Source organism: Oncorhynchus mykiss, chromosome 15 (genome assembly GCF_013265735.2).
Source record: "Oncorhynchus mykiss isolate Arlee chromosome 15, USDA_OmykA_1.1, whole genome shotgun sequence".
In the NCBI taxonomy this organism is placed as follows: Eukaryota; Metazoa; Chordata; class Actinopteri; order Salmoniformes; family Salmonidae; genus Oncorhynchus; species Oncorhynchus mykiss.
In genome coordinates, this window is record NC_048579.1 from 24,841,008 (window position 1) to 24,858,574 (window position 17,567).

A 17,567-nucleotide genomic window follows, 5' to 3' on the forward strand; every position below is an offset into this window, starting at 1 on the left:
CATTACCACAAAATGACACCAAGAAAAAATACACTTATATTCACAGATGTGCAATATTTTATTGAGCAGGATCTGTACAGTACACAAAAGCTGGGAGGACATACTGCAGCAACATAACACTGTTAGCCCTGAGGCATGAAAGATAGTAGACATCCCGATTTACAGCATAGTTTGTCTCAGCAACCTCACTCAAATACATTCACTTACGTCACTAGGAGGGCACTGCTTCGTTTTTAGCTACTTCCCATTAGGCCAAATGCTGCTGGCAGCTTTTACTTACAGTGCTAGTAGTGGTACTAGATTCTGAGTACATTTTGTTACATATTACTTACAACTGTTACACCTGTCTAAGGATTACAAGGACTCGCAAATAAACTGATCACAGTGGAGACAACTGTGCAATCGAAAGCAATAGGAAAAGGGGAGGTTAAACTACATCTAAATTGGAGGTTTCCCCCTCACAAATCCGATGTATATAAAAAAAGTCTAAATGTGTAATTTTACACAAATGGAAAACATGTATCATAGTACTTAAAACTATGTTCCAATACTGCAATTACATTCTACAGTACTTGGCTATGTAACTACCTTGTTAATACAGGTTTAAGCTCCACATAATGTAAATACAATCTAAAGTAATAAAACAAGATGGGTCATCTCTATTAAAATGGATGTACAGGGTGGTATATGGTTAGTTACAGTGCATTGGCAGTCTATGCCATAGCACAACGCTTCAGTAACACACATATTTATCTTGCTATAGCAAGGTTGACAAACTTGAAAGAAATGCACTCTTTGCATGGGTGAGAGTTCCTGAGTCTACTCAGTCACAGTAAAGCAGTTCCCCAAATACAGTTGGGCCAAAGCGCTTATAAACATTATTTAGAATTATGCCTCAGTGTAAGTTCAACAGTTAGGTGCATTAATATATTCCTTTTTTATTTTATTTTTTATTTTAAATCTACAATAACTCTTGGACATTTCCCATGCATTAGCAATGAATTACTGCTGCTCTCAAATGAAAATTGTGGGTGAAAATAAATTTGAATGAATATATTTTTATGTAGCATGTGTGTATTTAATAATACTATGAACGGAGTGGATTTCTATAGAGCTTTTCCAGCTGCTCAAAGTGTGTTACATTGTACATTTATTTATTGTCATGATAATCTCTACTGCAGGTATTTCTGAAACACTGCTTGCTATACAGTTTGTTTTGTGCCAGAGGTTTATTCCGACCACTATGCGGTCAATTACATCATGATTAAATGGTCAGTCGCTAAGGCACTATGACAACTGAATGAAACAATAGACTGACAAGCAAAACATGCTGTACAGTAAGATAATGTAAAAAAAAATAAAAAAAAATCTAAAGAAACCTGGGTTGACTGTCTGGCAAAAGCATTGAAGTGCAAAATTAGCAAGGGAATGCTGCAAGAGGGCATGTGCAGAATCTAATCATCGCCATACCACCCTCACTAGGTTCAAATGGACATTTCTATTGGCTAACATGATTGAGGATGGCCAATATGTTACGCTAACATGATTGAGGATGGCCAATATGGTACGCTAACATGGTTGAGGATGGCCAATATGGTACGCTAACATGGTTGAGGATGGCCAATATGGTACGCTAACATGGTTGAGGATGGCCAATATGGTACGCTAACATGGTTGAGGATGGCCAATATGGTACGCTAACATGGTTGATGATGGCCAATATGGTACGCTAACATGGTTGAGGATGGCCAATATGGTACGCTAACATGGTTGATGATGGCCAATATGGTACGCTAACATGGTTGATGATGGCCAATATGGTACGCTAACATGGTTGAGGATGGCCAATATGTTACGCCAACATGGTTGAGGATGGCCAATATGGTACGCTAACATGATTGAGGATGGCCAATATGTTACGCAAACATGGTTGAGGATGGCCAAGTTGTTACGCAAACATGGTTGAGGATGGCCAATATGTTACGCAAACATGGTTGAGGATGGCCAAGTTGTTACGTAAACATGGTTGAGGATGGCCAATATGTTACGTTAACATGATTGAGGATGGCCAATATGGTACGCTAACATGATTGAGGATGGCCAATATGTTACGCTAACATGGTTGAGGATGGCCAAGTTGTTACGCTACCATGGTTGAGGATGGCCAAGTTGTTACACTACCATGGTTGAGGATGGCCAAGTTGTTACGCTAACATGGTTGAGGATGGCCAAGTTGTTACGCTAACATGGTTGAGGATGGCCAAGTTGTTACACTAACATGGTTGAGGATGGCCAAGTTGTTACGCTAACATGGTTGAGGATGGCCAAGTTGTTACGCTAACATGGTTGAGGATGGCCAAGTTGTAACGCTAACATGGTTGAGGATGGCCAATGTTACGCTAACATGGTTGAGGGTGGCCAAGTTGTTACACTAACATGGTTGAGGGTGGCCAAGTTGTTACGCTACCATGGTTGAGGGTGGCCAAGTTGTTACGCTAACATGGTTGAGGATGTCCAAGTTGTTACGCTAACATGGTTGAGGATGTCCAAGTTGTTACGCTAACATGGTTGAGGGTGGCCAAGTTGTTACGCTAACATGGTTGAGGATGGCCAACATGTTACGCTAACATGGTTGAGGATGGCCAAGTTATTACGCTAACATGGTTGAGGATGGTTATATTGTTCATAATTAGATTTTGTTTGAGAACTCCAGACAGGAGTATGATTGTTGTCCCTTCTAACTGGACCAGTATATTTGTAAAGTCATATGTGCAATGATAATGCATTACCATCTCTGGGTGAGCCAGCCAGCAGGCCAGCCAGCCTATGTAGTTACCTTGACCGACGATGATAGTCTCTTTGGTTGGAGCCAGACAGTATAAAAGATGTCTCATTGTGAGTGTCCCTCTTGGACTTCACCTCGGTACATACACGTACAGAGGGACTATCTAGCACCGTGGTCAACAGTCAAGTTTCCAGAAGATGATCTGCTTGTCTTCGCCACCTGTGATCACTGTGCTACACTGCTCGTTCATCCACATCGCTGTGACTGCACCTGGTCAGGGCCGAAGAAAAATAAAAGATTAAGAGCAATTTATTCTGCACATGTATACACGAGGGACCGTTTGAATGATACCAGATTTAATTGAAGTGTACTGGTATTCATTTATGCTGTTTCATTTGTGTTTTGGCATTTTAGTGATGATGTTTGGTGTACCTGAATGTCCAGGGATCCTGGTTGTCACTTTGTTGCTTAGCAGGTCCAGGACCTGGAGGTGTCCGGACTGACCGCCCGACAGGACCGTGTTCCCGTCCCAGCAGAAACAACTGTCCCCAGGGACATGGTAACAGTCAGGCAAGGGTCATTATATTTATGCAGATGCACATTATGAGCCAGGGACGAATGAAGATACAGGTAACCTGTTCTATTCTGGCCCCTCGCCTCTGTTCACAAACCCAGGGTTGGATAGGTGTAAGAAATACAGCAGAAGCTACACTCAGCTAATTAGAGGGATTCAAGAGGCTATCACCATATTGCTTTACCCGGTAAGTTCCTTCCAGATCTTTCTGAGCAGGGACTAAAGGAAGTTGCCATGGACTGAAATGGAAGTGGGACAGAGTGGGTGTGGCCTTACCGCTGCTCCTCATCAGCTTGCACAGACGAGATCATCATGCCCGTCTGGACGTCGATTACCTTCAGACACGAGTCCTCTCCTACACTCAAGATGTGTCTGCTGTCTGTGAAAATAAATAAATGCCTTTGATAAGCTGGCTCAGTCATGCTTGGTGTATATTATGCAGAGATAGCGAAGGTGTAGAGTGAAAGGGAGTAATTATAAACCCCATTGACAATGACCAGCAGACCTCATTAATTGTATTACTCTAGTACAGTTATTCCTGTGGGTGGCGGCCTCAATGATAAGGGTTAAACTACCAGTAAACGTGTTTTAAATGCTCCCATGTATAGTCCATACTGGGACTGAGGGACGTATTAGTTAATATTACATACGTACCAGGACTAAAGGCCACATCGTGGATCTTTCCTGAATGGCAGTGGACTTGATGGAGTTGTACTGAGCTACTGGTATCCCAAATGGTGACGGTTCCATCCTTAGTCCCCGAAACCAACAAAGTACCTGCTGGGTTTAGGTTAATAGTGTTCACCTGGACATGGAGAAAACATAGGTTAGGGCAAGGCTGTTGGACAGAAAGACTCAAACAGATCGCAAACAGTAAAGTAATTTCTGAGAGACACGTTAGTATCATGTGAGGTGATAGGCAGGCCCTTACCCCCGCTTCGTGTTCAAACTCTGCCAGCAACTGGAATTGGCATCTCTTATTATTCGCGATATCGGCAGAGTCACATTGCCAAACCTTCAATAGAAATAGAAATATTAACATTCATACAGGCCTATTATATTGTCAAACAGCTGAATTAGAAATGAATTAAGCAATACAAAGATCATTTGGAAAAAGGCTGTCCTTTTACACCCCTGGTGTTCATCATCAAGATCATGATGTGTCCCTAACCTTGACTGTCGAGTCCCAGGATGCAGTGTAAAGCTGGTTGTCCTTCCAGCACATCTTACTGATGGCATCATCATGACCCATCAACGTGTCCTGACGCCTGCCAAATGGTATCGAGTAGAAATACCTGGGGAGGAAGAACACTGAGTATGAATGGATGTGATGAAATATTAATGTTGTGCTGACTGGAATAGGCCATGTTGTGCTGACTGGAATAGGCCATGTTGTGCTGACTGGAATAGGCCATGTTGTGCTGACTGGAATAGGCCATGTTGTGCTGACTGGAATAGGCCATGTTGTGCTGACTGGAATAGGCCATGTTGTGCTGACTGGAATAGGCCATGTTGTGCTGACTGGAATAGAACATGTTGTGCTGACTGGAATAGGCCATGTTGTGCTGACTGGAATAGGCCATGTTGTGCTGACTGGAATAGGCCATGCTGTGCTGACTGGAATAGGCCATGTTATGATGAATAATGTTAAGGTAATGGTCAAGTGATGAACTGAAAATGCTCACACATTATTGTCCCAAGAGGAGCAGACTACGGCCTTATCCTCTGGTAGCATCAAGCACGATGATAATGCCTGCAGGAAAAAAATGCAGAATACCAATTCATACATTCATCTCATAATAATGTAAATGGTTTCACAGTAAAGGGTGCGAGAGGGGATAACATTCTGCTCAGTACCATGTTGGAGAAGGACATGCTTCTCTGCAATCCATTAGACTCTCTGGAGAACATCTTCAGTGTCGAGTCTGGAGGAGACAAGTACTTTTAGTCCTTATCAGACTTCAATAGCAAATGATACTCATATTAATTGGACATTCATGTTCAAATGGAAAGGCTCAGCAATATTTGAATTCACCATATGCTAAAACATAACCAAAGTCTACTTTACAAGCTGATAGGTTTTCCAGACCTTGTGATGTTGTGAAGACAGACGACGCGGTCCGCGTCACTGCGATGCCCGTCACAGCCCTGTGTTTTTGCAAGGAGTGTATTCAGTCAGAGGTGATCAAGTTGAAAAGTCACCGTCCAAGAACAGGGTGAACATATTTTAGGGGCGGAGAGAAAAATGACAGTTTAAATTCTCACTCACTCTTTATGGATTTTGTGGGTAGACATCAACTTGAGTTTAGCTATGTTGTTCCAAGCCAGTCTCCTAGTCTCTTCGGTTAGGTCTTCAAAGGAGGAGTCCTCACTGGTGGATGCTAAAAAAGAAGAACGGGTTAATTAACACTACACCTCCAAACTTCAACAACTGGCACTTGCGATTATATCGCAAAAGCAAAAACGTTGAGTCTGACTGGGAAAAAGATCCAACAAACCGACATTTTGCAATGTCAGTATTTGATTGACTGTCTGTCTGTCAGTACAAGTGAGTGAGTTTGTTCCCTGTGTTTGTCTGTCGGTCAGTGTGTGGGTGAGGGTGTTACCTGGAGAAAGCTCGTTGAGGGGTGTGTTTACACTGGGTGTTCGCGATATGCTCTGGAATCTGGGTGTTATCCTCTGTGGGTGTGGGGTGGTGAACAGTTGCGTCGGGGTTTGCCCAAACTCCAGGATCTGAATCAACATGGCAATCTTCTCATTGGGGTCCTCTATACTGTTCAGAGGGAGAGAACAGTTAAGGAAACAGTATTTCATCAATCATTTAATCAGTTTCCTGGATATGTCTGAAATATGGAGAGGCGGATAACACTAATGCTTTCATTACCTATCACAGTCGATGCCACCCTCATATGTCAACGGATGGAACACTGCCATTAAAACCAGGGAAATCAACATCATTACATCACACCCATATGAATTAAAAACAAGGTTTCATCATCAGGCAAATGGATACTCAGTCTCTGATAAGATCCTAGGGTCTTGTACCATTGTGGGCTGCCACGGCTTCACTTCCTTTTTGCTTGAAGCCAAACACCAGGTCGATCCACTCGTGCAGGTGTTCTGACACGTACTGACTCTCCAGCGCTTTCTGACTCTTCTGAAGAAAATCACTGGCATCTACACCATACATACAGGAAGGAGAATAATGAACATAAACAACACACACAACCAAAATAATATCACTAAAAATACAACACCCGAAAAATGGTTTCCCTGTTGTAGTTGTTACCTGCAGCCCATGGCGGAAGAACTACATCTTGAACCGAGCTTCCACCTTGCCTCTTCCCCAAATCCAGACTAAGGCAGTTTAACAGAAAGCTGGGGTCATTCCCATAGAAGTCTGGGATTAACTGAAACAGATGGTTGACGAGGAAACAGCCACATGTGACAGAAATAATGTGCAAAGGGAGATTTGGTATTATACAATTCTGATCATTATAAAATATTTTCCACTCAAGGTACTTTTTACCTCTTTGAAGTCAGTTGCACCTTCTAAGCAATTTTTCCACGTTTCTCCAATGCTGCAAACACATTAATAAACCCATTTTTCAACAATATGGCATGGTTGATTCAGTCAAATATTGTAAACCTAATTGGCTAACCCTTTACATTAAAGCTGCAATATGCAACTTTTCGTGTGACCAGACCAAATTCACTTAGAAGAGTGTGTATAGATCTGTCATTCTCATTGAAAGCAAGTCTAAAAAACAGTAGTTCTATACACACTATTTCTATGCTTCCCATTCTTAAGTTTATTTTTTGAGTCTTCTACGTTTGGATTTGTACACCAGCTTCAAACCACTGAAAATAAAACATTTTTGGTTATGGAAAAGATATTTCACAGCAGTTTAGATGGTACAATGATTCTCTACACTATACTTGCTTGTTTTGTCACATAAACTGAAATGATGCGAACTATTAGAATTTTAGCAACCAGGAAATGGCGCAGCTATTTCTGCATAGTGCATCTTTAAATTGCCCCTATTACTATGTAACTACACAGCAACAACTGTAGTAACATAGTAGTTGCACAATTGGAACAAGAAATGTGTAATATCTACTTGCTGAAGGTTATTCCACATGTGTAATTACTGATGCTATTGCACATTTTCTTGTTCCACTGTGTAACTAACCTTTTGTAATTACATGTTTGAAAGTCAGCTCTGAATTACCATGTCACTTACTCAAACCAAAATCTGATCTTGTTACACGTGCCACTACCAATGAATCCACATGTAATACAAAGGTTGATAAATAGTCTAGGACCTTCACCAACCTATGTTAGTACGTTTTACTAACTAATACTAGTACATTTTACTAATAGTTATTGCTTTGAGTCTGGAATATGAATCTTTGTCAAATCCATAAGAGTCTAAGCCCTGTCTAAGCCGGGGGAGGGAAGTACTACTAAGCTATATGGAATCGTTTTAAGAAGGTCATACCAAGCATCCTTTTGCGATTTGATTTTAAAAAACATGTAAGACCCATTGAAGAATCCCAAAAATATATACAAAAAATATTTGATTTAAAAATTGATTTGCCTTACTGCGACACCACATGACCAAATGTATGTGGACAGCTGCTCATCGAACATCTCATTCCAAAATCATGGGCATTTATATGGAGTTGGTCCCCCCTTTACTGCGATAACAGCCTCCACTCTCTGGGAAGGCTTTCCACTAGATGTTGGAACATTTCTGCGATAACAGCCTCCACTCTTCTGGGAAGGCTTTCCACTAGATCTTGGAACATTGCTGCGATAACAGCCTCCACTCTCTGGGAAGGCTTTCCACCAGATGTTGGAACATTGCTGCGGGGAGCATTAGTGAGGTCGGGCACTGATGTTGGGCGATTAGACCTGGCTCACAGTCAGCGTTCCAATTCATCCCAATGGTGTTCGATGGAGTTGAGGTCAGGGCTCTATGCAGGCCAGTCAAGATCTTTCACACCGATCTCGACAAACCATTTCTGTATGGACCTCGCGTTGCACTTTTTTGTCATGCTAAAACAGGAAAGGGCCTTGCCCAAACTGTTGCCACAAAATTGGAACCACAGAAATCGACTAGAATGCCATTCTATGATGTAGCGTTAAGATTTCCCTTCACCAGAACCATGAGAAACAGTCCCAGGCCATTATTCCTCCTCCACCACACTTCACAGTTGGCACTATGCATTGGGGCAGGTAGCGTTCTCCTGGCATTCGCCAAACACAGATTTGTCCGTCAGTTTGCCAGATGGTGAAGCGTGATTCATCACTCCAGAAAACACATTACCACTGCTCCAGAGTCCAACGCCGGCGAGCTTTTCACAACTCCAGCAGATGCTTTGCCTTGTGCATGGTGATCTTAGGCCATGGAAACCCATTTTCTGAGCGATATAAGAAAGATCAGGAAACATTGGTTCTGTTTTTACATGTATTTTACACCTTATTTTTGGCACTAAATATTCTCCATACACAGTGCATTTGGAAAGTATTCAGACACCTGGACCTTGGCTGCATTCTGTCTTAAACTAAAATTGATGAAATTAGGCCTCCCGAGTGGCGCAGCGGTCTAAGGCACTGCATCGCAGTGCTTGAGGCGTCCGCGACCAGGAGACCCATGAGGCAGAGCAATGCACGCTGACACGGTTGTATTATGTTTCCTCCGACACATTGGTGAGGCTGCCTTCCGGGTCAAGCAAGTGGTGCGGCTTTGCAGGGTCGTTTTTCGGGGGAGAATAAATGGCTCTCGACCTTCGCCTCTCCAGAGTCCGTACAGGAGTTGCAGCGATGGGAAATAAATATATATTTGATTAAATTGAGTAAAAAACTATCTACACAATAAAAAAAAATAAAAAAAATCACAGACCGTTTACTCAGAACTTTGTGGAAGCACCTTTGGCAGAGATTACAGCCTTGAGTCTTCTTGGGTATGACGCTACAAGCTTGGCACACTTGTATTTGGGCAGTTTCTCCCATTCTTCTCTGCAGATCCTCTCAACCTCTGTCAGGTTGGATGGAGAGCATTGCTGCACAGCTATTATCAGGTGTCTCCAGCGATGTTAGATCAGGTTTAAGTCCAGGCTCAGGCTGGGCCACTCAAAGACATTCAGAGACTTGTCCCGAAGCCACTCTGCATTGTCTTGGCTGTGTGCTTAGGGTCGTTTTCCTGTTGGAGGGGGAACCTTCGCCCCAGTCTGAGGTCCTGAGCGCTCTGGAGCAGATTTTTATTCAACGATCTCTCTGTACTTTGCACTGCTCATCTTTCCCTCAATTCTGACTAGTCTCCTAGTCCCTACCGCTGAAAAACATCTCCATACATGATGCTACCACCACACTTCCACGTAGGGATGGTGCCAGGTTCCCTCCAGACGTGGCGCTTGGCATTCAAGCCAAAGAGTTCAATCTTGATTTAGTGAGACCAGAGAATCTTGCTTTTTGTGGTCTGAGAGTCCTTTAGGTACCTTTTGGCAAACTCCAAGTGGGCTGTCATGTGCCTTTAATTGAGGAGTGGCTTCCGCCTGTCCACTCTACCATAAAGGCCTGATTGGTGTTGTCCTACTGGAAGTTTCTCAGTCACCTCCCTGACCAAGGTCCTTCGCCCCCAATAGCTCAGTTTGGTCGGGCGGCCAGGTCTAGGAAGAGTCTTGGTGGTTCCAAACTTATTCCATTTAAGAATGATGGAGGCCACTGTGTTCTTGGGGACCTTCAATGATTCAGAAATGTTTTGGTACCCTTCCCCAGATCTGTGCCTCGACACAATCCTGTCTCGGAGCTCTACGGACAATTCCTTCGACCTCATGGCTTGGTTTTTGCTCTGACATGCACTGTCAACTGTAGGACCTTATATAGACAGATGTGTGCCTTTCCAAATCATGTCCAGTCAATTGAATTTACCACAGGTAGCTCCAATAAAGTTAAAGAAACATCGGAAAGGATGATCAATGGAAACAGGAATAACCTGAGCTCAATTTCGAGTCTCATAGCAAAGGTTCTGAATAATTATGTAAATAAGGTATTTCTGTTGTTTCTAAAATTTAAAAAAACTTTTTTCACTTTGTCATTATGGGGTATTGTGTGTAGGTTGATGAGGGAAAACATTTTTTTAATCAATTTTAGAATAAGGCTGTAACGTAACAAAATGTGGAAAAGGGGAAGGGGTCTGAATACTTTCCGAATGCACTGTATACTTCCATTCATTTTTTCAACTGGTACCAGGGGACCTTCAGACGAGTCTCGTGATGCCTGTGGTGTCCTAGAGCAAAACAGTCTCACCTTTCCATAGAGGGGTCATATTAGTGTGTAGCCCAAACTCTTCGGATGCTACAGGAAGATCGGCTTTACCGACTTCAGACGAGTCCCAAGACGTTTTCGTAGAGCAAGTCTCATCTTTCAAGAGTAGGCCAAACTTTCAATTTTGCGAGAAGACCGATTTTAGAGATGTCTCATGATCTGACAAACACCGCTCTAGCTCTGTCACCTTTCACCGACGATGCGGAAGTGCAACATCGGCGGATGTGATGGACGGAGATGCATCCAAAGCAAAAAAAACATCTCTAGCTTAAACTGAAAGAATTCTATTTTTCTATTATGCTAATTTGATGTTTGCGGGGGAGCTGACATTGATTCTAAGGGGTCCTGGGTAAGTACATTGTAAATAGACGTACAGTATATCCTTGTAACAACATTGTAATTACAGAGTTGGTTGTTAAAGATTGTTACAATGTTACTAAAAGGGTTACACATCATTTCCACCTGTCTCCTAATTTATCCTGGTTAGGTTATTGTCTGCAAAGGTTGTTTCACTTGAACTACATAGTACTCTGAACAGAAATAAGCACAACATGCAATAATTTCAAAGATCTTACTGAGTTACAGCTCATATATGGAAATCAGTCAACTGAAATTAATTAATTAGGTCCTACCATATGGATTTCACATGACTGGGAATACAGATATGCATCTTTTGGTCACAGATACCTTACAGCAAATGGGCCATTACATTGCTTTTATATTTTTCTCTAATAGTTATGTAATAGGTGATTTTCCCTTCTTTAAATGAATAACCAAAACTGGTGACATGAACTTTCTTGGGCAGAACTAGAAGCAAGCTACTAACCTATTGAACATGCGGTCTGCATTGTCATAGCGGCCATTTTGAAGACACAGCATGTGTTCTGGGGCTGCAAGGGAGAAGATGGTCAGAAAAAATAAATAGTATGTCATGAAAGCCTTCTCAGAGAGTACATTAAATAATGTAAAAGCTTCCGTTTGCAATAACCACACACACACAGCGGCAATGTTTGTACAGTCAAAATATGTCAAACAATATAAGAAGGCGTTGACATACCAACTCTGACTAAGTAGAAAAGCACATAGCCTGGAGAGGAGTAATGACTGCCGTACATGAAACGAGGATCAGGCATGTCTCTGTACCGGGACTGTAAGGAAGCGAGAGATGCACCCTAGTTAGAACATTTTATCGTGCTTTTAGTCGGGATGCAAATTTCAGTAAATTTTGCTGCCGACTAACCAACCTTTATTAACAAATGATCACATTTCTTTTCCAACCAGTAAAATTATGTGACCAACAGAAAATACTATGCATGCATGCAAGGAACTGACATTTTTCATTAAGAGCTCAATGAAAACATGCAACAATAGCCAGCTTTATGTCTTTATGTCTTAGTCAAAAGGATATAGCAGCAACTGCTGTAATAATGCAGCTAATTAAACATCATTTTCAAACATTTGCCAAAATACAATTTGGGGGAAGAAAACTGTTCTAAACTGCACACCTAATGTCAGCGGTTCCATATGTGACAGAGAGAAAAATATCTATTAAAAACATAGAATGAGGGGGAATCTACAAGGAACAACTAGGATGGGGGTTGTTAATATGACTAGGATTGTGCCTTTGGCTTTTGGACAACGAAAGAAAGTTGATATAAAAAAAAACAATAGAACAGGAGAGAACTGCTGGTTAATGGCACGAGGAAGTCTTTATAAAATAATTACCTCCACGTTTCTATGGATGGATTTTGGCTAGGCTACTTTGAAGCAATGTTAGACATGCCTCATTATTTGAAGTAGAGTAAAACGTTCAGGTTTCCCCCAAAAAATGATGCCTCACATTGTAAAGTTGTAGGTGACGTGCTGATCGCTTGCCTACCGTTGACTACAGCCTATGCAATCAAATAGCGACTGGGATGCACGCTTTAATTAGATATTTTTTTTTAATCGTTGCCATCACAACAGTTTAGCACGCGTTTACATTTAGAATTGTAATTTGTTGCGCAATGACTGGGCTTACAAAAGCAGGCTTCACTCCACTACCTACTTTTTGAGTAACTACTCTCGAGCTGTCGGATAAATGTGATAAATAAGATACATAACGACTAATGAAAATACACACTTGCCAATTTCATTCCACAAAAGTATTCAAATTAACCTATAGACCGATAAGACCGGCTAACCGATTAACATCCTTAGGTTTTTACAAATATCAATTATTTAATCCTATTTTCTAAACTGCGGCACATCAGTCCTGACTCAAAGGGGGAAATAATGCAAGGGGCCATTGAGCCTGGGACAAAGGGTAGTCTCACCAACAATCTCTCTAGTCTCTCTTTATTCAGCGCTCCCACAGGCTTGCTCAGGTCACGGAAAGTTGCAGGGTTCATCATATCTGAGACAGAATCAAAAGGATCCATTACAAAACAATGACCTAATAACTACGGAAACACATGTTGGTGTTACTACAGTAATTACAGTGTTACTATACAGGTAGAGCAATTCCAAATGAATAGGAAAGATGGACAACGTCCAAGTATGCTAATATACAACACTGGCTCAAAAATATTTCAGCCCGAAGCTACAGCGCTACGGGATCCCAATGTACTGTCAGTCCGTCAAATTTCTGTCAGTCAAAAGGTGTTGTAAACTAGACCTTGCGCCCCACTCACCAAGCTCTGTGCTGTTGTAGTCAGCGATGATCCAGGGGAAAACGGGGTACTGAGACAGATCGTTCCCGCTGCGGTCAGCCAGGTTGTTGAGGTGCAGAAGGTACTGGTAGTTACTGAGGTGACCGCGCTGCCACTGCAGCATGTAACTCTCCGCTGTGTGTTCCACCATGTGGTTCTCTGCGAGGGGGAGAGAGACAAAAATCAGGAATCTGGTATGTTTACGGGAATGCAATCCAAATAGCACCTTATTTCCTTATAGCGCAGTGCCTTTGACCAGGGCCCATAGAGGTATTTATGGTCTCACCGGGATCAACTCAAGAGAGAAAGAGCTGACGCGAGGTCTTCCTGCAAAATGTGTTTGTATGTTTGCTCCGTAACTTGCTGTGTGTTACTGACCCAGAAACGTGGCGATGTAGTAGTAGAGGTCATTTCTGTCGCTGGTCTTGTAAAACTTCAGATAGATGTCCGAGCAGAAGTCGTTTTCGGTACAGAACACCTCCAGCCCCTGATCAAGACAGAGCGAGTTAGTTTGGGAGGGAGACTAAAACACATTATAGTTGGGGACAGAGCAGCCTCAGGCGTGTCTACATTTATGGAACTAAACTTGGTCGGGGTATGAAAAAGCGGCATAATCTGACTAGTTAGATCAACATGATGCAAATATTTCAGATGAATGACTTGAAACGAATACAACCACTACTCTTCAGGTCACTAGATAATAACCAGAATGAGAAATTAATCAGTTTCTACATTGCTTGGTTGAAAAACCTCCTGAGCATCGCACTCACCAATGGCCTGAGTCCATGCCTTCTCTTATAGATTTGTTTCACTCGATGGAGCTCGATTCGGACTACCTGTTCCTGAAACGAACATTGCGGAAGAGGAGACAGAAACCAGATTGTATCTTCACAAAATCCCAACAAGGAAGGCATTTTCCATCTTAGAGAAATCGCAATTAATAATAGCAAACTGGCATAACATGTGTACGTATGGATAACTCACAGGATAGCCATTGAGGGGTTGGAAGTAGAGGCTTTGGTCAGTTATACACACGTGACCAGGGTTTGTAACCAATGGAGTGACCATCTCCGCCTCGCATTCCATGTGTGGAATTTCTGAAACATTCTGAAAGCTGAGAACCCCAAAATATTGTATTATATGCATTTTAAACTAACAAACCATACATTGTGGTATATATTGTAGCTAGCTGGAGAGGAATTAGACACTCAGTGCATTATGTAAGTACTTCAGTATCACATCAAGGTTGTGACCAAGAGCTTGTTCTCATATTATTTAAGTACATACCTGTTCTTGTCAAATGAAGTTCTTGCCAATCTGGATTGTAAATTAGCAGCAATCTAGAAGCACAAAAAATAAACAGTTTACATGTCCTGTATACAACAACGCTGTGGTAAACAGGGAAGCTAAATGGGTTTGAAACTACTTATTCAACCGTTCAATCCAGTTCGATTTACTGTATGTTGACAAACAATATTCTCAGTTGCACGATAAAACCATCTGTTTTCACAATGTTTTGGTACTTCTAGTGTTGCAGTTTTGTACAGTTATGACTTACCATTGCAGTCTGGTCTCCAAGCTTGTCCAGACAAGAGGCCCTATGCAGCTGGAGAAGTGGATGAAAACAATAAATGAGAGCAAGCAAAAGCTGCATTACAACATGGAAGGCAAGCACTTTCACGGTTGTAATAATCCGGCTATGGTACTGTTGCATACCTGAAGTAATGTTTGGACAACATCCTCCGTTTTACTGGAAACTTCCAGATGGAAGAGAAAGGTACTGTCTCCCTATTAGAAATGGTTTGAAAAGTCATACAATGTGCAAAAGTATCAATTTTCCTACAGCTGCTGATTCTAAATCATGTCATGTTTATAATCGGACAACCTGCATCACAAATCTAATTGACATTTCATGTACTCACCCTTTCAACTCTGTAAGGTGCAACGACATTGTTCTCTTTGATGAGGTAAACCTGAAGTTAAAATGTGCATTAGATTAGTTGTACTAAACCTATTTATACAGAATAATGTCAGCAACATTCTATGACAAAATGTTGGTAAATGTTCCTTAATTCAAATGTAAACACTTGAATTAAACACACCTGTTTGCATAAAATGGTGAGGCCAGCTGGTTTGCTCCTATAAAATAAAACATTCAAATCAATGAAGTTGTCATCTTATTGGTTTATGTATGTGCATAAACCCAGTTTAATTGCAAATTAAATTAGACTTACTCATTGAAAGGATTCTGGTCCTTTTCTTCAACCGCTTCAATCTTTTTGCAATCTCTGAGAGGAATCTGGTGGAGGTTAAAATCAGTATGAATAACAAACCTATGTAAACTATTTATAAAGCAACGCTCTGGTCTAGGATCAGATCCTCCTATCCATTCATTATGATTTTAAAGGCAAGATCAGTGCTCCTTTTCGAAACATTTTGTAAATACGGGCTCTTGAGCGCCATTTGAGTAATTCCTCCGTGGCAAGTGGTGCTGTACTACAATGCACAAAAACACACCTTTAAAATGGGCTCCACATGGTCCTCAGGTTCAAATATGATGGATTTGGAGCATACTTTGAGTGACCCTCTGATCTTTCTGCAAGGAGTAAAGAGTATCAGTGCTGCTACTACTGTGCTGCTATCCACCATGACATAGATAGGGGATAGAAAATGGGTGGATCTGTCAGTCAGTCAATTTCAGACATTACCTTTTTTTGGCTGAACTGGTTGTCACATGATACACTGTGTGCTGTTCAAAGTAATACTCTTCCAGGTCCAGCAACAGGAGAGAAAACCTAGGGGAAAGACACCGAAAAAACAATGGCGGTGAAGAGCTCCTTCAATTCAGACATTTTTGCTGCATTTTCACACAGAACTACCACATGTTTGAGGTCATGACTCAAAATAATGACCTAGAATAACCTCAACTACATTTTTCCCATCTAATGACTAAGTCACATAATAACATTAACTTCCAATTGATTTGCCATTTGGACAATGCCACTGGCTATAAGGGATGGTATAGTGCTGGACAAATGTAAACCACTCTCAAATGCATAGATGGGGCTATGGATTCAAGGACTGACAGTCCATCCAGTTTAAAATAACAGTTTTAAACATATTTTGAATCCGATTGGTTAGTTTTCATAGCAAAAATATTTATAATGGAATAGGCCTATAGTACACAACCTAATTTGAGTTCATGGCGGGGGAAGATAGCTGTACTAAGGTCATGAAGAATGTATCAGTTATATTCTTAAAGAATCAGTAGGTAAACAATGAATGCAACAAATGTAGCGTAATTATCACAGACTGTACATTAAACTTAATTCTAATGTCCTGGAAAAATGTATACATCGTTAACATCTCGTCTACTCTAGTAGACGTGTAACAATGTATCCATTCTCTTCACCGCCAGACAGTCAAAACAAACAGCATCTACGGTCAAATCACAAGATAGACTGGCCTACAAACACGGAAATCCCAGGGTCTCAATTGCATTTTCTTGCCCGAAGTCAGACCTCTGTGCTCGGTCAGGCTTGTCAGCACGCGCCCTGGCAATTTCCAAGTGGACGACGACAACATTAGATTGCAAGAATCTCTTACAACACAACCCCATAGGAAGCCTATAATGTTTTCCAACTACGAACCTTTCTTTCGATCGTTCTTTCCTCTTTATAAAAGCCATCACTGCACACCAACCATAGCATTTGAGAGATGTTGTTGTAGCTAATGCCGCGTTCAACACAACTGGGAACTCGGAAATCTCTGACTTCCGAATTCAAAACAACTGGGACTTCGAAAAAAACGAGCTCAGACTGGGAAAAAATCAATTTGAAAGGTCATCCAGCTCGGAATTCCAACGTGGGAACTGGAAAGCACAGACCTTCCGACCTGAAGATCACTGACGTCATCATTTGACTTATTTCCGAGTTCCCAGTTGCTTTGAACGCGGCAAAAACACGGAAACTTACTGCGACAGGAATGACGAAGCAAGCTTTCAATTCGATACCAGGAGCCAGATAGGTGGAGTTGGTCCGAAATTGAAAAACGTTGTATTTGAAACGCAATAGAGCTCGCCAGTGTGTAGTCCTAAAACCCGGAAATTAGTTTGATCTAGTTCATTCAGCCATCCCTATGGGATAAACTAATATGGAAAGAATAGGGATTTAAGGTAAACCGCAG

At 41.6% G+C, this 17,567-nt stretch overlaps 1 protein-coding gene across 1 annotated transcript; it reads right to left on the bottom strand.

Annotated features, from left to right (window-relative positions):
• Window positions 1–37: 37 nt before the first annotated feature.
• Window positions 38–17,335, bottom strand: nsmaf (neutral sphingomyelinase (N-SMase) activation associated factor). Its single transcript, XM_021562813.2, has 31 exons — window positions 17,033–17,335; window positions 16,091–16,177; window positions 15,900–15,978; window positions 15,617–15,681; window positions 15,485–15,521; window positions 15,305–15,355; window positions 15,099–15,170; window positions 14,941–14,988; window positions 14,670–14,722; window positions 14,367–14,496; window positions 14,153–14,224; window positions 13,761–13,869; window positions 13,365–13,541; window positions 13,008–13,087; window positions 11,750–11,840; window positions 11,519–11,582; window positions 6,889–6,940; window positions 6,649–6,769; window positions 6,405–6,536; window positions 6,244–6,286; window positions 5,966–6,132; window positions 5,629–5,740; window positions 5,449–5,507; window positions 5,217–5,284; window positions 5,045–5,112; window positions 4,531–4,654; window positions 4,291–4,374; window positions 4,014–4,164; window positions 3,636–3,738; window positions 3,218–3,327; window positions 38–3,055 (listed from the first exon to the last, which is right to left on the bottom strand). Exons 1-31 carry the CDS (start codon window positions 17,068–17,070, stop codon window positions 2,961–2,963), a joined length of 2,742 nt encoding a protein of 913 aa, XP_021418488.1. The 5' UTR covers window positions 17,071–17,335; the 3' UTR covers window positions 38–2,960.
• Window positions 17,336–17,567: the final 232 nt, after the last annotated feature.

Bases quoted from the DNA above. Each gene is read 5' to 3' on its own strand.
- nsmaf (XM_021562813.2), bottom strand. From the start codon at position 17,070: ATGGCTTTTATAAAGAGGAAAGAACGATCGAAAGAAAG. The intron at 15,979-16,090 runs GTAATGTCTGAA...TACTCCTTGCAG, and splicing joins ACCAGTTCAGCCAAAAAAAG to AAAGATCAGAGGGTCACTCA. The intron at 6,287-6,404 runs GTACAAGACCCT...TTTTAATGGCAG, and splicing joins AGCCGTGGCAGCCCACAATG to TGTTCCATCCGTTGACATAT.